This window comes from Oncorhynchus tshawytscha, unplaced genomic scaffold, assembly GCF_018296145.1.
Source record: "Oncorhynchus tshawytscha isolate Ot180627B unplaced genomic scaffold, Otsh_v2.0 Un_scaffold_3036_pilon_pilon, whole genome shotgun sequence".
Classification (NCBI taxonomy): Eukaryota; Metazoa; Chordata; class Actinopteri; order Salmoniformes; family Salmonidae; genus Oncorhynchus; species Oncorhynchus tshawytscha.
In genome coordinates, this window is record NW_024609778.1 from 1 (window position 1) to 22906 (window position 22906).

The 22906-nt window shown below is 42.5% G+C and overlaps 2 protein-coding genes across 2 annotated transcripts; one reads left to right on the forward strand and one right to left on the reverse strand.

Annotated features, from left to right (window-relative positions):
• Nucleotides 1-4748: 4748 nt before the first annotated feature.
• On the forward strand, nt 4749-13666 carry kcnq1.1 (potassium voltage-gated channel, KQT-like subfamily, member 1.1; the record flags this gene model as incomplete). Its single annotated transcript, XM_042317951.1, is given in 5 exon segments — nt 4749-4824; nt 10401-10495; nt 11018-11064; nt 12322-12383; nt 13323-13666. Coding segments are annotated over 5 exon segments (508 nt in total), but the record flags the coding sequence as incomplete, so codon positions are not given.
• A 7690-nt stretch (nt 13667-21356) lies between these two features.
• LOC112238189 (cyclin-dependent kinase inhibitor 1B) lies at nt 21357-22607 on the reverse strand. The gene is made up of 2 exons (XM_024406763.2): nt 21910-22607; nt 21357-21762 (listed from the first exon to the last, which is right to left on the reverse strand). Exons 1-2 carry the CDS (start codon nt 22448-22450, stop codon nt 21647-21649), a joined length of 657 nt encoding a protein of 218 aa, XP_024262531.1. The 5' UTR covers nt 22451-22607; the 3' UTR covers nt 21357-21646.
• Between the last annotated feature and the right edge of the window lie 299 nt (nt 22608-22906).

The following is a 22906-nucleotide window of genomic DNA, read 5'->3' on the forward strand; positions in this document are numbered from 1 at the left end:
GAATGGTAGGATGTGCAGAAGATGAATGTGCAGTTGAGATACTGGGGTGCAAAGGAGCAAGATAAATAAATAAATACAGTATGGGGATGAGGTGAGCTGAGATAAGTCAGGGCTTTACCTAGCAGAGACTTGTAGATGACTTGGAGCCAGTGGGTTTGGTGATGAATATGAAGCGAGGGCCAGCCAATGAGATCATACAGGTCGCAGTGGTGGGTAGTATATGGGGCTTTGGTGACAAAACGGATGGCACTGTGATAGACGGCATCCAATTTATTGAGTAGGGTATTGGAGGCTATTTTGTAAATGACATCGCCGAAGTCGAGGATCAGTAGGATGGTCAGTTTTACGAGGGTATGTTTGGCAGCATGAGTGAAGGATGCTTTGTTGCGAAATAGGAAGCCGATTCTAGATTTAATTTTGGTGAGTCTGGAAGGAGAGTTTACAGTCTAACCCGACACCTAGGTATTTGTAGTTGTCCACATATTCTAAGTCAGAACCGTCCAGTGTAGTGATGCTGGACGGGCGGGCAGGTGCAGGCAGCGATCGGTTGAAGAGCATGCATTTAGTTTTACTTGCAATTGGCCCAGCATCATCCAGGTTTGGCCGTGGTAGGCCGTCATTGTAAATAATAATTTGTTTTTAACCAACTGGCGTAGTTAAATAAAGGTTAAATGTACAAAATTGTTAAAAAATATATATAATCACTTTCTAGGCATATTAGACTGATTTATCCTTCACTAAAATGGCTGTCATAATCAGCACACTGTGTAACTATGAGGATCTATGACATCAGGTCCTCTAGTGATCTCTGTGTGTTATAGGCTAATGGTTTTACCCTGATAGGCTACTGTCAGGTACAGTAAGGTATATCATTGGTTTATTGGGGCCTGTGACTCCAACAATGGGTGTCTACTAGCTACTGGCTATAGATAGATAGATGCAGGCTTATTATGGGCAGATTTTGCTCAGATGACACAGCAGTTATTTGAGATTTGTAAAACGTTCCTGGATCTTCCTACTGGCCTTTCTTGCCAGTAGGAATTGTTTTGACGAGTTAACGTGGTGTATTTTGACCAACAAGATAAGGTTCCTGTTTATCTTATCCTGATTGCAGTGGTGGGCAGTCGAGGAGGTAGCTCTTTTCTTTCCCATCAGGGGAGGGCACTGGAGAGGAATGATTGGCAGGCAGCTACTGTTCAGCTCCCTGGTAGATAACAGCCAAGATGACTCCACAATCTTTAGCACAGTGATAGCAGGGGAGGGGGCGGCCATTTTGTGATAGTGCTGCTGTTTGTAGTTTGATTTAAGACTCCCCTCGGTCATTAACAGCTACTAGTATGAAGATAGAGGTAGCACCTATAGACATTCATAACGTGTCAAATCAAAGATGTTAACTCATCTTGGTTGTTTTTGGCTTAAAGAAAGTAGGAGGAGTCAACGTTGCTTGCCACAGGTCCTCATCTAGCATTGTGACGATCACAGTGTCAGCTGCTCTGAGATCAGAGAGAGAGGGAGTGGCTGTTTAGACCAGGGTGTTGACACCAGTAATGACATGACCTTTTCCTGTCACTTTCAGCTCCTTTCATATGCCTGCCTTGTTGTTGTCCCCAACAAACAAACAAACAGAAAGACAGACAGACACAGTCCAGACCCACACTACCAAGGTCATTTCTCCTCTTGTCACCCAAGTGTCACTTTGGTGAAAGAGGGGGAGAGATGGAGAGAGAGAAGGCATGATTACATCCATGGGTGTTTGTCCAGGCTAGGGGGAAAAGTTAGTGCATGGTCTTCTAGGTTTAGGCTTGGTGTGTATGGTTGTGTAGGGGTGGTAAGATTACTGCAAGAGTGCAGGGACGATAGATTGAAATAGACTATTAGTTGCCTACCCAGTCACCCCCCCCCCCTTTCAACTCCTCTTCCTCTATGGTGGATGTCCCCAGTTCCCTTTCTCAGTCCTCCCCAGATCAGAGTGGTGTGCTGCTGACTCACTGTTCTATCAGGGTGATGAGACCAGACCGACTACCGGTTCTATCGGGGTGATGAGGCCTGACAGAGTACAGGTTCTATCAGGGTGATGAGACCAGACAGACTACAGGTTCTATCTGGGTGATGCGACCAGACAGACTACAGGTTCTATCAGGGTGATGAGACCAGACAGACTACAGGTTCTACCAGGGTGATGAGACCAGACAGACTACTGGGTTTATCAGGGTGATGAGGCCTGACAGAGTACAGGTTCTACCAGGGAGATGAGACCAGACAGACTACAGGTTCTATCAGGGTGATGAGGCCTGACAGAGTACGGGTTCTACCAGGGTGATGAGGCCTGAGAGAGTACAGGTTCCCTCTAATGGATGCTAAGCACCAGGACCATCCACCACTTAGTTAAAGCACCACTCTGGGCTTAGTGTTTACAACGACACTCAAAGACCGATCCACTGATGTTTTGGAACCACCTGTGTTTTTTGAGCCACTTTATCAGAGGCAAATGACAGAGACATTGAGTATAAAACATAAGTGTTTCTGAGCCACATACATATTCATCAATATATTTATTTACTGTATGTTGCAAAACCACTTAGTTGACACCCACTGGGCAAAAAGTGGTTGAATCAATGTTGTTTCCACGTCATTTCAACCTGAAAAATGTTTATGTGATGACGTTCAATCACTGTGGAAAACTGATTGGTTTTGCAAAAAGCCAACATAAGGGAATTTAGTCTTTTTCACCAACATTTTTTACCTAAATCCAATGACATAGACAATTTTTTTGTTAATTTTATATTTATTTGACGTTAGTTTACAACGCAACCAAATGTAAATCAAAACCAAACGTTCAACTTGTCTGTGTCCAGTGGGCAGTGATTGCTGTGAATGAAGCCTCATTGGATAATCAGCCCTAAACTCTCTGCTGGAAGTGTAGTCTGTAGGGAATGGCCCCGTCTCAATCTGGCTCCATCTGTTTATTCAGAAGAAATGAGGCCGGGGTCATATTTAGGCAGCATTTATGCTGACACACCCTGACACTCTTCAGCTACAGAATTACCCTCATGCTCTAGGACAGCGATTCTCAACTGGTGGGTCGCAGCCAAAATTTGGGTCAAGGGAGGTTTTGAGTGGGTCATGGGAGTATAAAATATAATAATAAGATATGAAGAAATACTCTGAACTCAAATAACTTAAAACAAGGAGAAAGTGTGTAGACATGATAACACATATTTTTTATGAGTAATTTAATTTCTGAAAATGTTTTCTTCAATCACAGTATTTCCAACATAGAGCTATTATCAGTGCTATGTTTGTTGATTTTGTGGTCTCAAGCCAATGAGTTTATTAATATTCTTCATAAGGGCAAAATGGTATTATTGACAATGAAAGAGTTGGGAATGTTGTTCCCTTGTCATATAATTGCTACATTTACTATCAATATAGCATTTGAAAATACAAATATAGTTTTCCAGATTGTATTTTGATGATTATTTATTGCGATTCCAATATTGCGGCGCGACTGAGACGACCTGGTTCAATTTGGGTCCCGAGGCAAAACCAGTTGAGAACCACTGTTGTAGGGTACTGTACAAATTCATTTCCTTGTGACAGTATGGTTTACTTAACTAGTTTTGTCTTGAGAATATTCCTCGATAGTTAGTAAGCAACTCCAGTGTATATTTGGCCTTGTGTTTTAGGTTATTGTCCTGCTGAAAGGTTAATTAATTTCCCAGTGTCTGGTGGAAAGCAGACTGAACCAGGTTTTCCTCTAGGATTTTGCCTGTGTTAAGCGCCAGTTACATTTTTTATCCTGAAAAACTCCCCAGTTCTTAACAATTACAAGCATACCCATAACATGATGCCGCCACCAGTATGCTTGAAAATATGGAGAGTAGTACTCAGTAATGTGTTCTATTGTATTTTCCCCAAACATAACACTGTGTATTTAGGACGAAAAGTGAATCGCTTTGCCACATTGTATTGAAGTATTACTTTAGTGCCTTGTTGAAAACAGATGAATGTTTTGGAATAGATATATTCGGTACAGGCGTTCTTTTTTTCACGCTGTCATTTAGATCAGTATTGTGGAGTAACTACAAATGTTGTTGATCCATCCTCAGTTTTCTCCTATCACAACCATTCAACTCTGTAGCTGTTTTAAAGTTACAATGGGCCTCATGGTGAAATCCCTGAGCGGTTTCCTTCCTCTCTGGCAACTGAGTTAGGAAGAACACCTGTAGCTTTATAGTACCAATAGGTGCCCTTCTTTGTGAGGCATTGGAAAATCTCCCTGGTCCTTTTTGTTGAATCTGTGTTTGAAATTCACTGCTCGACTGAGGGACTTTACAGATAATTGTTTGTGTGGTGTACAGAGATGAGGTAGTCATTCCAAAATATATTATTATTGCACACAGAGTGAGTCCGTGCAACTTATTATGTGACTTGTTAAGAAACTGTTTGACTTCTGAACGTATTCAGGCTTGTCATGACAAAAGGGCTGAATACTTATTGACTCAAGACTTTTCATCTTTTCATTTTTAATTCATTTGTAAACAAAAATAGAAAAACACAATTCCACTTTGACATTATGGGGTATTGTGTGTAGGCCAGTGACACAGTTTTAATTTTTAATTTAAAAAAAAAAATAAATGTTCAATTCAGACTGTAACACAACTAAATGTGGAAAAAGTAAAGGGGTGTGAATACTTTCTGAATACTGTGCTATAAAAAAATCACTCATAGCCATCTCCCTCACACAGGCTGCAGGGGAGTCACAGAGCAGCTATCCACGTGATCCTACGGATGCGCTACTTTGTCGCTAAGAAGAAATTCCAGGTGGGTACGTTGTTTGTAGGAGTGTTTTTGACCAGCGGAACGATCCACTGTATTGACAGATACCACTACCTACATTCTGGTATAGGCTACCACACCCGGGTTCAAATACCATTTCAGGTATTTTAATTACTTTTCCAAACAAGTATTCAGATATTTAAAAAACAAAAACAAGTAGTTGAATATTGAAATGTATTTGTAAATAGACTTGGAAAGTATAAAACAAATACTCAAATACACTGACTCGAATGCATTTAACCCATGCATTTAACCCATGCATTTAACCCATGCATTTGAAAAATTTGAAAGTACTTTCACATACATTTTGGTCGACAATTTTTTTTTTTTCTCACAAATAACCATTCAAATCCTCAAATAAAAGTACTTGTTTTGGGCTGTTTATTTGAAAATACTCAAATACACAGAAAAAAGTATTTAAATAAATACTCAAATGCACATGTATTTGCACCCAGGTCTACTGCTATTTCAGCTCTTTCCTCCTTCCCTCTCTACCCTAACACCATTACAATCCACTCCATACATTCACACGTCCCCCCTTCTTCCCTCCTCTCTCGCCCGCCCCCCTTCTTCCCTCCTCTCTCGCCCCCCCCATCCTGGTTCTTTCTGGTTGCCCTCAGCAGCCAACACACAGCATATCCTGTTTTATCAGCAGGCTGTTAGCCGCAGACTAGCGCTAGATAGTGTTTGGGACAATGATGTCACGCTGATGACTGTTTACCCGCCTCTTAACGGGACTGCCTGTCCCCACGTCCTCTTAACGGGTCTGCTTGTCCTCACTTCGGTGTGACTGTTTGCCTTCCAGACAGGCTGCCTTGATCAAGTCACACCGGGACTCCAGGACAAACAGGCAGCTTCACACTGCTGTCTGAGCAGGTGTTGTGGAGCTCAGCCTAAAACTAACATAGTCAATCAATGAAGAGGCTCTTCCCTCAGGCTGAAAAGCAGGACAGCGGACATCACTCAAGTTGTGGGTTTGCCTTTGAGTCTGTGTGTGTCTGGGTTCTCAGTAGTGTGTGTAGGGGATGGGAGGGTGGCAGTGGGGAGGATTTGGACTTGGTTTTGGATTGTAGTGTTATTATGGTTGTGTGTATGGGCTTAGTGTTTGAGTGATCCGGCTGTCTTTAGGGTTCTAGAATACTCTGTAGTGTGTTTTCCAGGGTTTTAGTTGAAGAGACTGGTGGTGTGTGTGTGTGTGTGTGTGTGTGTGTGTGTGTGTGTGTGTGTGTGTGTGTGTGTGTGTGTGTGTGTGTGTGTGTGTGTGTGTGTGTGTGTGTGTGTGTGTGTGTGTGTGTGTGTGTGTGTGTGTGTGTGTGTGTGTGTGTGTGTGTGTAGAATGTCTTTATGTTTGGTGTGAAGTAGGTGTGTTTGATCTGGTGACATCTTTGGAACACCATCTACTGTGAGGCTGTGTTGAAGTACAGTAACGTCTGAGTCCACGTCAGTCGAGGCCTGAGTTCAGCTGAGGTAGCTACTCTCCTGGCTACAGGCCCACGGCTCTACCCTGTTAGCACACTGCACAGAGAAACTGACTCTACAGTCAAACACACCTAGTGGCTCATGAAGGATAGATACTGGACATCAGTGGTGGAAAAAGTACCTGTCATACTTGAGTAAAAGTAAAGATACCTTAATAGAAAATGAGTGAAGTAAAAGTCACCCAGTAAAATACTACTTGTGTATAAGTCTAAACGTATTTGGTTAAAAATATACTTAAGTATCCAAAGTACATATCTGTGATAAACATACTAAGGTATAAAAAGTAAAAGTATAAATCATTCCAAATTCCTTATATTAAGCCAACCAGATGACACCATTTTCTTGTGTTTTTTTATTTATGGAAAGCCAGGGGTTCACACCAACATTCAGACATAATTTACAAACAAAGCATCTGTGTTTAGTGAGTCCGCCAGATCAGAGGCAGTAGGGATGACCAGGGATGTTCTCTGTTTAGTGAGTCCGCCAGATCAGAGGCAGTAGGGATGACCAGGGATGTTCTCTGTTTAGTGAGTCCACCAGATCAGAGGCAGTAGGGATGACCAGGGATGTTCTCTGTTTAGTGAGTCCACCAGATCAGAGGCAGTAGGGATGACCAGGGATGTTCTCTGTTTAGTGAGTCCACCAGATCAGAGGCAGTAGGGATGCCCAGGGATGTTCTCTGTTTAGTGAGTCCACCAGATCAGAGGCAGTAGGGATGCCCAGGGATGTTCTCTGTTTAGTGAGTCCTCCAGATCAGAGGCAGTAGGGATGACCAGGGATGTTCTCTGTTTAGTGAGTCCTCCAGATCAGAGGCAGTAGGGATGCCCAGGGATGTTCTCTTGATAAGTGAGTCCGCCAGATCAGAGGCAGTAGGGATGACCAGGGATGTTCTCTGTTTAGTGAGTCCACCAGATCAGAGGCAGTAGGGATGCCCAGGGATGTTCTCTGTTTAGTGAGTCCACCAGATCAGAGGCAGTAGGGATGCCCAGGGATGTTCTCTGTTTAGTGAGTCCTCCAGATCAGAGGCAGTAGTGATGACCAGGGATGTTCTCTGTTTAGTGAGTCCTCCAGATCAGAGGCAGTAGGGATGCCCAGGGATGTTCTCTTGATAAGTGAGTCCGCCAGATCAGAGGCAGTAGGGATGACCAGGGATGTTCTCTGTTTAGTGAGTCCACCAGATCAGAGGCAGTAGGGATGCCCAGGGATGTTCTCTGTTTAGTGAGTCCACCAGATCAGAGGCAGTAGGGATGCCCAGGGATGTTCACTGTTTAGTGAGTCTACCAGATAAGAGGCAGTAAGGGATGCCCAGGGATGTTCTCTGTTTAGTGAGTCCACCAGATCAGAGGCAGTAGGGATGCCCAGGGATGTTCTCTTGATAAGTGTGTGAATTGGACTTTTCCTGTTCTGCAAAGCATTAAAAATATAATGAGTACTTTTGGGTGTCAAGGGAAATGTACTATATTTTCTTTAGGAATGTAGTGAAGTAAAAGTTGTCAAAAATATAAATAGCAAAATACAGATACCCCAAAAATTGATTTAAGTAGCACCTTAATTAAAGTATTTTTACTTAAGTACTTTACACAACTGCTGTACATCATGTCGGTTTCTGACAGGGGAAAAACACTCAGTGGGTTAACTCCATGAGTGTTTTAAATCACAGTTCTCAGATTAAATTGGGTTAACACCATGAGTGTTTTAAATCACAGTTCTCAGATTAGTGGATTAACACCATGAGTGTTTTAAATCATAGTTCTCAGATTAGTGGATTAACACCCTGAGTGTTTTAAGTCACAGTTCTGAGATTAGTGGGTTAACTTCATGAGTATTTTAAGTCATAGTTCTCAGATTAGTAGGTTAACTCCATGAGTGTTTTAAATCATAGTTCCCAGATTAAAGTGGGTTAACTCCATGAGTGTTTTAAATCATAGTTCTCAGATTAGTGGGTTAACTCCATGAGTGTTTTAAATCATAGTTCTCAGATTAGTGGGTTAACACCATGAGTGTTTTAAATCACAGTTCTCAGATTAGTGGATTAACACCCTGAGTGTTTTAAGTCACAGTTCTCAGATTAGTGGGTTAACTTCATGAGTATTTTAAGTCATAGTTCTCATATTAGTAGGTTAACTCCATGAGTGTTTTAAATCATAGTTCCCAGATTAAAGTGGGTTAACTCCATGAGTGTTTTAAGTCATAGTTCTCAGATTAGTGGGTTAACTCCATGAGTGTTTTAAATCATAGTTCTCAGATTAGTGGGTTAACTCTGAGTGTTTTAAATCATAGTTCTCAGATTAGTGGGTTAAAACCACGTGTGTTTTAAGTCATAGTTCTCAGATTAGTGGGTTAACTCTGAGTGTTTTAAATCATAGTTCTCAGATTAGTGGGTTAACTCTGAGTGTTTTAAATCATAGTTCCCAGATTAGTGGGTTAAAACCACGTGTGTTTTAAGTCATAGTTCTCAGATTAGTGGGTTAACTCTGAGTGTTTTAAATCATAGTTCTCAGATTAGTGGGTTAACTCTGAGTGTTTTAAATCATAGTTCTCAGATTAGTGGGTTAACTCTGAGTGTTTTAAATCATAGTTCTCAGATTAGTGGGTTAACTCCATGAGTGTTTTAAATCATAGTTCCCAGATTAGTGGGTTAAAACCACGTGTGTTTTAAGTCATAGTTCTCAGATTAGTGGGTTAACTCCATGAGTGTTTTAAATCATAGTTCTCAGATTAGTGGGTTAACTCCATGAGTGTTTTAAATCATAGTTCTCAGATTAGTGGGTTAAAACCACGTGTGTTTTAAGTCATAGTTCCCACATTAGTGGGTTAACTCCATGAGTGTTTTAAATCATAGTTCCCAGATTAGTGGGTTAAAACCACGTGTGTTTTAAGTCATAGTTCTCAGATTAGTGGGTTAACTCCATGAGTGTTTTAAATCATAGTTCTCAGATTAGTGGGTTAACTCCATGAGTGTTTTAAATCATAGTTCCCAGATTAGTGGGTTAAAACCACGTGTGTTTTAAATCATAGTTCTCAGATTAGTGGGTTAAAACCACGTGTGTTTTAAGTCATAGTTCTCAGATTAGTGGGTTAAAACCACGTGTGTTTTAAGTCATAGTTCTCAGATTAGTGGGTTAAAACCACGTGTGTTTTAAGTCATAGTTCTCAGATTAGTGGGTTAAAACCACGTGTGTTTTAAGTCACAGTTCTCAGATTAGTGGGTTAAAACCACGTGTGTTTTAAGTCATAGTTCTCAGATTAGTGGGTTAAAACCACGTGTGTTTTAAGTCATAGTTCTCAGATTAGTGGGTTAAAACCACGTGTGTTTTAAGTCACAGTTCTCAGATTAGTGGGTTAAAACCACGTGTGTTTTAAGTCACAGTTCTCAGATTAGTGGGTTAAAACCACGTGTGTTTTAAGTCACAGTTCTCAGATTAGTGGGTTAAAACCACGTGTGTTTTAAGTCACAGTTCCCAGATTAGTGGGTTAAAACCACGTGTGTTTTAAGTCACAGTTCTCAGATTAGTGGGTTAAAACCACGTGTGTTTTAAGTCACAGTTCCCAGATTAGTGGGTTAAAACCACGTGTGTTTTAAGTCACAGTTCTCAGATTAGTGGGTTAAAACCACGTGTGTTTTAAGTCACAGTTCTCAGATTAGTGGGTTAAAACCACGTGTGTTTTAAGTCATAGTTCCCAGATTAGTGGGTTAAAACCACGTGTGTTTTAAGTCATAGTTCCCAGATTAGTGGGTTAAAACCACGTGTGTTTTAAGTCACAGTTCCCAGATTAGTGGGTTAAAACCACATGTGTTTTAAGTCACAGTTCTCAGCTTTAAAGCTGCAATATGTCATTTGTGGGGGGTGTCTGTGTATTGTCTTGACTGCTTTCAATAATTGTGTGTGCGTGTGGTATGACTGTCTGATGTGTTTACGTCAGAGAGAGATCTTTTCATATATTCTCTAGTCTGCAACTCAAACTTATTTTCCCAAACTGTGTTAGAAAGGCTTATTTTTACACGATGGCAGCTTTTTGATCTGTTGAGTTCTTCAGAGTTTTTACTGCTGAGGGTGTTTAACACTGTGTGTGTTCTGCAGCAAGCACGTAAGCCCTATGATGTGCGAGACGTGATCGAGCAGTATTCCCAAGGACACCTGAATCTCATGGTGCGCATCAAGGAGCTACAGAGGAGGTGGGCTGCATCTCAAACGGTCTCCTAAGTCCCGTTCATTTGAAATTGATATCAAGGTCTTTATGCGGGTTAGCTCATCCATTGTAATTAACTCAACTGATAAAAGTGCATGTGACTTGCACACTACAGACCCACTGGGCATAGACATCATGATGATGAATGATGAATGCCCTCCCTCACGTTGGTGACGTTTTGCAAAACCAATTCGTTTTCTACGTTGATACAACGTCATCACATAGATTTTTGAGGGTTTAAATGACGTGGAAACAACGTTGTTTCAACCTGTTTTTGCCCAGTGGGGATGCAGTCTTTTTTTTTGTTGTCACACTTGTCTGGGTCAAAATCCACAAAAAATTTTTTTACATTGAAATAATAAATATCCTCCTTATCACCACGGAAATGACATTCTGTGTCTGACTTTCTCTCTCAGATTTTGACCCAGGTGAGTGTGGCATGCTGTGTCGTGACTGCACCTGTATATAACCCAAAGCACTGCATTCAATGTGTTTAATTCTCCTCTAGACTGGACCAGTCTCTAGGGAAGCTGACCCTGTTCCAGACTAGCTCAGGTAAACAGTCCTCTACTGTAATTTACAGCATCTTAGAGGGGCTGGACACAGTACTATATGTCTAATTTACAGCATCTTAGAGGGGCTGGACACAGTACTATATCTCTACTGTTTCTTACAGCATCTTAGAGGGGCTGGACACAGTACTATATGTCTAATTTACAGCATCTTAGAGGGGCTGGACACAGTACTATATGTCTAATTTACAGCATCTTAGAGGGGCTGGACACAGTACTATATGTCTAATTTACAGCATCTTAGAGGGGCTGGACACAGTACTATATCTCTACTGTTTCTTACAGCATCTTAGAGGGGCTGGACACAGTACTATATCTCTACGGTATCTTATAGCATCTTAGAGGGGCTGGACACTGTGTACTATATCTCTACTGTTTCTTACAGCATCTTAGAGGGCTGGACACAGTACTATATGTCTAATTTACAGCATCTTAGAGGGGCTGGACACAGTACTATATCTCTACTGTTTCTTACAGCATCTTAGAGGGGCTGGACACAGTACTATATCTCTACGGTATCTTATAGCATCTTAGAGGGGCTGGACACTGTGTACTATATCTCTACTGTTTCTTACAGCATCTTAGAGGGGCTGGACACAGTACTATATGTCTAATTTACAGCATCTTAGAGGGGCTGGACACAGTACTATATCTCTACTGTTTCTTACAGCATCTTAGAGGGGCTGGACACAGTACTATATGTCTAATTTACAGCATCTTAGAGGGGCTGGACACAGTACTATATCTCTACTGTTTCTTACAGCATCTTAGAGGGGCTGGACACAGTACTATATCTCTACGGTTTCTTACAGCATCTTAGAGGGGCTGGACACAGTACAATATCTCTACGGTTTCTTACAGCATCTTAGAGGGGCTGGACACAGTGTACTATATCTCTACTGTTTCTTACAGCATCTTAGAGGGGCTGGACACAGTACAATATCTCTACTGTTTCTTACAGCATCTTAGAGGGGCTGGACACAGTGTACTATATCTCTACTGTTTCTTACAGCATCTTAGAGGGGCTGGACACAGTACTATATCTCTACGGTTTCTTACAGCATCTTAGAGGGGCTGGACACAGTACTATATCTCTAATTTACAGAATCTTAGAGGGGCTGGACACAGTGTACTATATCTCTACTGTATCTTACAGAATCTTATGTCTCTTCTTGTTTCTTGTTACGTCGTCTTGTTTTGCTGTTCTATGACTTGGACCATGATGCTCCTGGGGCAAAAGACAAAGCCAAAGACAAAGGCACCAACACCATCGGCTCCAGACTCAACAGGATGGAGGACAAGGTAGGACGTTACGCCACGTTACACCCTCTGCTCTCTGAGCAGAGTACGGCTACTCATCTACAGGTGTCATTTCTATTGTGCCTTTAATCAGATTTCAAAGCCCTCCATTTTGTGCCACCTTACCCACAGCCAATGTTAAGCACCCAACTCAGTGACACACAGCAGCCATTTTGTGCCAAATCGGTTTGTGCCAAGTCAGTTTGACTATAGAAAAGCCACCAATTTGGTTCAACTGTGTTCAGACTGATGCTTTGCAGAGGACAGTCAGTTTTCTTTTCAGTCCAGCACAGAGGTCTGATAGGAGGGAATTCACTCGATACTGACATAATCAGTCCCCTAATGATATCCCTAAACAGGAGTTGAGAAACCAGGGTGGAGTTTCATTTACAAAACCTTTCACGTTTTCTATTTGTCTTGGCTTTCATTAAAACTCTTTTGATCATATACAGGAAGTACCAGATCAATGTGGAGCTATATACAGGAAGTACCAGATCAATGTGGAGCTATATACAGGAAGTACCAGATCAATGTGGAGCTATATACAGGAAGTACCAGATCAATGTGGAGCTATATACAGGAAGTACCAGATCAATGTGGAGCTATATACAGGAAGTACCAGATCAATGTGGAGCTATATACAGGAAACACCAGATCAATGTGGAGCTATATACAGGAAACACCAGATCAATGTGGAGCTATATACAGGAAACACCAGATCAATGTGGAGCCCATTTAATGAGGGATGATAATGTCTTGGTTTGTTTTCCCAAGATGAAAAGGATTTGGTGATTTGCCTGAAAAAAGGCAGATAACGTGAAAATTAGAATACACATTTCCATTTTCTGCAAAAACAAGACAATAAAATAGAAAGAGTATCTATTAATTATATTATATTGATCTGTACAGCATTGACTTTTCTGTTTGTCCATCTACTTACAGATACAACGCATGGACCAGACACTCAACCAAATCGCAGAGTCCCTTACCCAGCTGTTGTCTGGGACAAGCCAGGGGGACATGGGGGGAGCACAGGGGCAAGGTAGGAGGAGGTCACAGGGTGGGGCAGGTGTCCCCAGCCAGGATAGCCTACCCAGCTACGAGCAGCTCTCCACCTCGACCCTCCATCCACCCCTCAACCCCAGCCTCAGCCAAGACAAGAGCTCCTGAATCGACCCTTCATCCACCCCTCAACCCCAGCCTCAGCCAGGACAAGAGCTCCTGAATCCACCATCCATCCACCCCTCAACCCCAGCCTCAGCCAGGACAAGAGCTCCTGAATCGACCATCCATCCACCCCTCAACCCCAGCATCAGCCAGGAGAAGAGCTCCTGAATCGACCATCCATCCACCCTCAACCCCAGCCTCAGCCAGGACAAGAGCTCCTGAATCGACCATCCATCCACCCTCAACCCCAGCCTCAGCCAGGACAAGAGCTCCTGAATCGACCATCCATCCACCCTCAACCCCAGCCTCAGCCAGGACAAGAGCTCCTGAATCGACCATCCATCCACCCTCAACCCCAGCCTCAGCCAGACAAGAGCTCCTGAATCGACCATCCATCCACCCTCAACACCAGCCTCAGCCAGGACAAGAGCTCCTGAATCGACCATCCATCCACCCTCAACCCCAGCCTCAGCCAGGACAAGAGCTCCTGAATCGACCATCCATCCACCCCTCAACCCCAGCCTCAGCCAGGACAAGAGCTCCTGAATCGACCCTCCATCCACCCTCAACCCCAGCCTCAGCCAGGACAAGAGCTCCTGAATCGACCATCCATCCACCCTCAACCCCAGCCTCAGCCAGGACAAGAGCTCCTGAATCGACCATCCATCCACCCTCAACCCCAGCCTCAGCCAGGACAAGAGCTCCTGAATCGACCATCCATCCACCCTCAACCCCAGCCTCAGCCAGGACAAGAGCTCCTGAATCGACCATCCATCCACCCTCAACACCAGCCTCGGCCAGGACAAGAGATCCTGAATCGACCATCCATCCACCCTCAACCCCAGCCTCAGCCAGGACAAGAGCTCCTGAATCGACCATCCATCCACCCTCAACCCCAGCCTCAGCCAGGGCAAGAGCTCCTGAATCGACCCTCCATCCACCCTCAACCCAAGCCTCAGTCAAGACAAGAGCTCCTGAATCGACCATCCATCCACCCTCAACACCAGCCTCGGCCAGGACAAGAGATCCTGAATCGACCATCCATCCACCCTCAACCCAAGCCTCAGCCAAGACAAGAGCTCCTGAATCGACCATCCATCCACCCTCAACACCAGCCTCAGCCAGGACAAGAGCTCCTGAATCGACCCTCCATCCACCCCTCAAACCCAGACTCAGTCAGGAAAAGAGCTCCTGAATCGACCATCCATCCACCCCTCAACCCCAGCCTCGGCCAGGACAAGAGTTCCTGAATCAACCATCCATCCACCCCTCAACCCCAGCCTTGGCCAGGACAAGAGCTCCTGAATCAAGAGACCATCCATCCACCCTCAACACCAGCCTCAGCCAGGACAAGAGCTCCTGAATCGACCCTCCATCCCCTCCATCCATCCCCCTCAAACCCAGCCTCAGCCAGGACAAGAGCTCCTGAATCAACCCTCCATCCACCCCTCAACCTCAACCCCAGCCTCGGCCAGGACAAGAGCTCCTGAATCGACCCTCCATCCACCCCTCAACCCCAGCCTCAGCCAGGATAAGAGGTCCTGAATCGACCCTCCATCCACCCCTCAACCCCAGCCTCAGCCAGGATAAGAGCTCCTGATGCAGAGAAACACCAAAACCATTTTAATGCTTTCTCTCTTTGTATTATTCTGAGATCAGTGTTCTTCATGATAATGAACCAGCTGTGTAGTGCTAGGGCAAAAAACTAAATGTGCACTCAGTGGGGGCCCCTGGACCAAGTTTGGGAAACCCTGCCCTAGAGAAGAACCGTATAGACAGGAGATTTAGCAACTCTTGGAGGACAATCGAATTAAATAAAATAAATTAAATATATTGTTAAAAGTGGAACCAACACGTTTCAGCTTTTGGCCTTTAAACAAAGATTATTTAATTGAATTCCAATGTCCTCCCAAGAGTTGCTATATCTCCTCTCTACTTCAGTTTGCTCCTCAATTCATGCACCTTGGTTGGAGAGCGAGGTAGCTGCAGTGCTCCCTTCCCTAGAACAGAACAGTGCCTCAGCCTACAGGACAAGCCAGCTAGACACACCGACGGGACATATTTTTCATAGATCCTGGATATGATTGTGTTTCTGAATTCTCATTTACTGCAATTGTCAATGTTCCAGGGGGAACTTTTCTTGGAAATGTGAGCAAGCGCCATATTCAAACACTTTCCCCTCAATCAAAAGGAAATAAGATTAAAGTGCATATATAACATTATTCCAGCTGTGTAAGAGCATTGGAATGTTACAATATCAAAAAGTAACAGTAGTATTCTATTTGATTTGAAATATGTTGATATGCAAAGCCAACACTTCAGTATAAAGGTAGCTGTGTTTTTTGATGGTGAATATGGAATGATGTCCATACTAAAAGTAGGCAGTTATAATAACACTATGTTTTTGATGGTGAATATGGAATGATGTCCATACTAAAAGTAGGCAGTTATAATAACACTATGTTTTCAAAAGGTTCTCCATGTATGTACCGTCAAAATATGAACTAAAGTGTTGGGGTCGGGGTGAGGGCTTTTATGTAGATTTTCAATGCAATCAAATTGTGTAGCAATCCTGTTTTATAAAGATTTTGCATTGCCAATAAATGAATGTGGCAAATATCCATAACTTCTTTGGGGGGGGGGGGGTGATTGTCAAACAATTCTGTTCAACCATGGATCTTGCATCAATAATTTAGTTATAGATTATTACATCCAAGTTAGGTCATATCAATGTCCCATTGGAAGCTGTATGTGTGGAATGTGCCTTAAAGGACTATAACATTTAAGATACATTGTCCTGTCCCTTTAAAACCCACAACATTAACCTTGCCCCTGCCTCCCCCCCGGAGTAGACTCCATTCCATGAAGACCAAAGGGAGGGAAGAGTTAATTGCACCTAGATCCCCCTTCCCCTCTCATGTCTTGTGCCTTGGGGGATGGTGGATGGAAGGACCAGTGGCGTGGCTAATACCAGAGCTTTGGACAGATGACCTCAGCTGCAGCAGATGGTGACCTCATCCCGCTTGCCTTCCGGGGATCCTTCCATTCCTTCAGTAGTAGTAGGCACACAGATAAAAGAGCAGATGACCATCTGGGCCCTGCCTGCCTTCTGCCTGGGTGCTCATGACAATAGCACCCCCTCTCCAAGTGTGGTGTGTAAGTGTGGGGGTCGTTGTGGCAGTCATTGTGGTGCTTTTGGAGGTGGGTGAGGGGAGAGGAGAGAAGTGTTGCTATAGGGACACTGCTGGGTTCTAGAGCTTTGTAGAGGTCCGGTTGACTGGTCTTACTGGTCATTGTGATAAGACGGGCTTGGTATTCTGACCAACAAAGAGGGAAATAACAGCTCGTGCTGCTCCACAAACACATCCTTTATCACGCCTGTGATCGCTACTATGTTTCAATGTTGGTCTATGATAAATTCAGAATTGTCCTCATATTCTGGGTAGAGAGACAAATAAACCCCTATGCTACTGCACTAATTGGCATTGAATCAACAACATTTTATTTATTGATTTTAATTTTTTACCTTTATTTAACCAGGCAAGTCAGTTAAGAACACATTCTTATTTTCAATGACTGCCTAGGAACAGGGGCAGAACGACAGATTTGTACCTTGTCAGCTCGGGGGTTTGAACTTACAACCTTCCGGTTACTAGTCCAATGCTCTAACCACTTGGCTACCCTGCCGACATGTCAAGAAACATGAAGTATCTTGTCTAGAGTAAGTCAGTCATGTAGAGGGAATGTGATGTTTCTGCTATTAACATGCCCTAGTGAACCTAGACAGAAAATGGTCCCGAATTATGTTCTGCTGAGGTCATGATAGAATGCCATCCGTGTTTGACTTCTTAGTAGGTCTTTTGATTAAATCTCACAACCATTTCATCCTAGCTTAATAAAATGGGCCGAGACAGTGTTAATACATAGATGGGCCGAGACAGTGTTAATACATAGATGGGACCGAGACAGTATTAATACATAGATGGACCGAGACAGTGTTAATACATAGATGGACCGAGACAGTGTTAATACATAGATGGACCGAGACAGTGTTAATACATAGATGGACCGAGACAGTATTAATACATAGATGGACCGAGACAGTGTTAATACATAGATGGACCGAGACAGTGTTAATACATAGATGGACCGAGACAGTGTTAATACATAGATGGGCCGAGACAGTGTTAATACATAGATGGACCGAGACAGTATTAATACATAGATGGACCGAGACAGTATTAATACATAGATGGGCCGAGACAGTGTTAATACATAGATGGACCGAGACAGTGTTAATACATAGATGGACCGAGACAGTGTTAATACATAGATGGACCGAGACAGTATTAATACATAGATGGACCGAGACAGTGTTAATACATAGATGGACCGAGACAGTATTAATACATAGATGGACCGAGACAGTGTTAATACATAGATGGACCGAGACAGTGTTAATACATAGATGGACCGAGACAGTGTTAATACATAGACATAGATGGACCGAGACAGTATTAATACATAGATGGACCGAGACAGTATTAATACATAGATGGACCGAGACAGTATTAATACATAGATGGACCGAGACAGTATTAATACATAGATGGACCGAGACAGTACATTAATACATAGATGGACCGAGACAGTGTTAATACATAGATGGACCGAGACAGTGTTAATACATAGATGGACCGAGACAGTATTAATACATAGATGGACCGAGACAGTATTAATACATAGATGGACCGAGACAGTATTAATACATAGATGGGCCGAGACAGTATTAATACATAGATGGACCGAGACAGTATTAATACATAGATGGACCGAGACAGTATTAATACATAGATGGACCGAGACAGTGTTAATACATAGATGGACCGAGACAGTATTAATACATAGATGGGACAGTGTTAATACGAGACAGTATTAATACATAGATGGACCGAGACAGTATTAATACATAGATGGACCGAGACAGTATTAATACATAGATGGACCGAGACAGTGTTAATACATAGATGGACCGAGACAGTGTTAATACATAGATGGACCGAGACAGTATTAATACATAGATGGACCGAGACAGTATTAATACATAGATGGACCGAGACAGTATTAATACATAGATGGACCGAGACAGTGTTAATACATAGATGGACCGAGACAGTGTTAATACATAGATGGACCGAGACAGTGTTAATACATAGATGGACCGAGACAGTGTTAATACATAGATGGACCGAGACAGTGTTAATACATAGATGGACCGAGACAGTGTTAATACATAGATGGACCGAGACAGTGTTAATACATAGATGGACCGAGACAGTATTAATACATAGATGGACCGAGACAGTGTTAATACATAGATGGACCGAGACAGTGTTAATACATAGATGGACCGAGACAGTGTTAATACATAGATGGGCCGAGACAGTATTAATACATAGATGGACCGAGACAGTGTTAATACATAGATGGACCGAGACAGTGTTAATACATAGATGGACCGAGACAGTGTTAATACATAGATGGACCGAGACAGTGTTAATACATAGATGGACCGAGACAGTGTTAATACATAGATGGACCGAGACAGTGTTAATACATAGATGGACCGAGACAGTGTTAATACATAGATGGACCGAGACAGTGTTAATACATAGATGGGTCGAGACAGTATTAATACATAGATGGGCCGAGACAGTATTAATACACAGATGGGCCGAGACAGTATTAATACATAGAGGTCTTTCATCCTTTTGATTCCATTATAATAACATCCGTTACAGTGCAGACCAAACTATTGCCGATTAAAGCTGCTTGTCCACGTGTGGTGTGTCATATAGTCTCCCCTACAGGCAGATCAACTGTCACTGTATCACGCACTGGACAAAGGAGAGGGAACAAAGTTACATCATGAAGGGAATTCTATCAGTGGGTGGGCAATGACAAGCCCTTGGGACAGATTTAATGAAACATTGATGGTAAAGTTGGATGCCTTGGGGCGACACAATATAGACCATCTGTTATGGGAGGAAAGTGCACTAGTCCGGGCAGAATTCAGTCTACACTACTGCAGGTACAGACTATAATATTGACAACTCCATGAAATATGGAACCAAAATGAACTATGAAATGCTGTGAAAAAGTGACTATAGTCAATAACCATATAATATACCACTACTGTGTACGAGACTAGTTTATTCGTTTTTCATTCATGTCTAAAAACGTATCTGAAGTAAAGATAGTGTATAAAGATAAATATTGTATAAATATAAATATATCTATAATTTATAAAGATATTAGTCAAAAATGGCACTAAGTGTTTTTTCTGTGTAGCCTATAGATCTTAATTGGTTAGGCCTACAGATAGAACGAAGGGCTAATAGAGTTTGGAACTAAAAATAACCATTCGAATGGGTTTCGGCACGAGAAGTAAGAATAATAACGCATTTAACTGAAAAAGAAGAATGTAACTTTGTCAGTTAGAACGCGGGGGGTCTGGGAGCGTTCATTTTGCCACCAATCCGCATTTGCAGGTGAAAGAAATGGCACACTCTTTCTCCACATGTCCCTTCTTCCATGTCGCGAGCCACGATGCCAGATGGCCACTTAAATTCTTCAGGGTATTGTTCTTTTCCTGCTCTATGGCCAATCCTTGAGACGTGCGAACCTTAAATTGTACTGCAAATCTCCCATCCTCCCACTGCGTAATGTATATGCGCGCATCGCTCATGGATCTATTACTTCCTGTTGTTGCACGATTGCTTTTGCAGTCACTATTGACTTAAGTATATGCATCACATTACCATATAGTCACGCTTACTCATTCTTCTCACAATAAAACAACTATTAGTTTATACTTTATTCTCCCACTTAGAACCAGACCAAATCTAATACATTTCATTGTGGTTGATGTATTCATGTCTATTTTATAGGGACCGTTAGGTCAATGTCAAAGTTGACACATTAAATCATCTCTCCCGTGTGACGTAGGTTAAGATTTTTGTTTAAAGGTATTGCACTTCTAAACTTTAAAAAATATTTTTGTATTATTTTTATGTACACCAGACGTATTTTCTTTATAAAAGATAAGTCAAATAGTGTGCACCTGCCATTATCGGTTGGTCATCTTCATAGCCTGATATTATTGAAAAGCGAAAGCACTTGGAGTTAATACAGAATTTGAAAATAAACGGCAATCATTTGTGTAAATCTTGATTACGTGTTACATTGTTTGGTTTTATTACTATACAGCTGTCTTAGGTGTTAAGGCACAAATCAGAGAGATCTTCCCCGATACCCTGTTAAGGGCTAGTCAATCGGAAAACCCCCACATTGGTCTATGCTTACATGCTGTAGAACGGATAAGTTGATTTGCATATCGCCAGTGAGGGTAATAGCATCTGCGATGGTAATTAGGTTATAGTGTGTCTGCTGTTCTATGTGCGCACGCCATGTGTCCATGCGGGATTATGCACAGCAAGTGAAAGTTCGTGATTGGTATATCTACCAAAAAGGCACAATGCAGACTGATTTTATTTTCTTGAACAATGCCCATAGACATAACATATTAATTCAGTGTAGGGCTAGTCTATAGGCCTACTGCTGCTGCAATTTGTTGAGGCACTCTTCAAGTGCTGTCAAATGGAACGACTGCTGCTCTTATTGTTTCTCTAGTGTGTGTGAGGGGTGGGCATGGGCAGGTGGTGTCCCTGTTCACCTCGTTAGCACACTGATACTCGTTTTGAAGTCTCACTAATTCAATAATAAAATGAGCAGAACATCAGCAAAATGTAAACTAAATCGTTTTTAATTGTATTTTTCACGGATACAAGTCAACAGACAAACAATATCTCATAAACCTTAGTTGAATTAAAGACATTTGAAACTTAAATAAAATAAATTAAACAATATTTTAAATAGAAGACAAAACATTGTTACTTTGGCATAAACATAGGCCAACATATTTTGGATGGTTACTCCATCTTTTTTTTTGTCCAAGACAGACAATAATAATAACATAACAAAAAGAGGCAGATAGCCTAATTTTCCACATAGGCAATGGTACGATTTGTCCACGTTGTTTATCGAATTATTTGTGCTTTGCGTGGCGTTTGTTCAAGAGGAATTGAGAGGGAAGAATTGGGCTGGGTGCTCTTCATCTCTGACGTTGATCTTCTCCTTCTCTTTGGGAAAAAATCTGCGGGGAAGAAATGTAGAACGGTTAGTCTTTAATTCACATTAGAGTCAATCATACGAGAACATCATCGTTATGTAGTCGGCAAGCCATTAAAACGAGTTGCTTATTAAGGAGTTATTTGGCGTTACCAAGAAAAAGTAGACCTACCTGTAATTTGAGTAACGTTGACTGCACGTTCATAAGATGTCCTCGACCTCTTACGCCGAATACATTCTGTTGATTTGGAGTTCAATTTCCTCGTATTGGGGGAATTGGACCAATTCTCTTGGTTAACTTCGTTGGAACAAAGTGCAGTCTGTTCACAGTCTGATAGAGGGGTTTGGTTGAGGCAACAACCACGCACATGATCAGTGACAACCTCTGCGGTATAGTCGGTGTTTGATGTCACAACCTGAACCCTCATGTCTCCAACTTCCGTCGACTCCTGGTAGAAGGCAGGTGTGGAGTCCGCTGACATTCCTTCCCATTCGTAACTCCCGGGAATTGGTGTGTTTGTCTCGAAGTGGAAATTCCATCGACGCTGGTCTCGTTCAGATATTTCCTTCAGCTTCGCCTTCAACTCGCGGTTCAGCGCATCATGGTCGACGGGTCCAAATAAGTTCCGACAAACGCTTGAATGGCGACGGGGAAGCGTTGCTCTCTCTGCCACCGCGCTCTCCAAACCAGTCGGCGTCGGAAAGTTTGTCATGACGTCCAGCAATATGTCCAGGTTGAAGAAATACAAAATGGATTCACACTGGGCTGTTTCACCTAACTACAATGTAACTTCAACTGCGACTACTGATATAATGTGGATATAGGAAGGCTATTTAAAGACCAGAGATGCCGCCTATATAATGGCTGGTCTTGCTTATTGGTTGCCCTTGGTTTATTCACGCCCCTTTCTTACTACTCTGCTTGCTGGGGGGTATTTGGAATGGCGCCAAATGAGGTTGACTTTTTGCCTCCTTGCGAGGGGTTTGATGATTTAACCTTTCTGCACTGCAGGAGGGATTGTAGCCTGCACGTCGACATCGTGGAAGTTCCGCGTTATAGTTGGATTTCAATTTAAAGCCAATCAGCATAGACTGAAGCCACCCTGTAAACCCTGCATTAATTTCAGTTATTTTTTTATTTAACCAGGCAAGTCAGTTAAGAACAAATT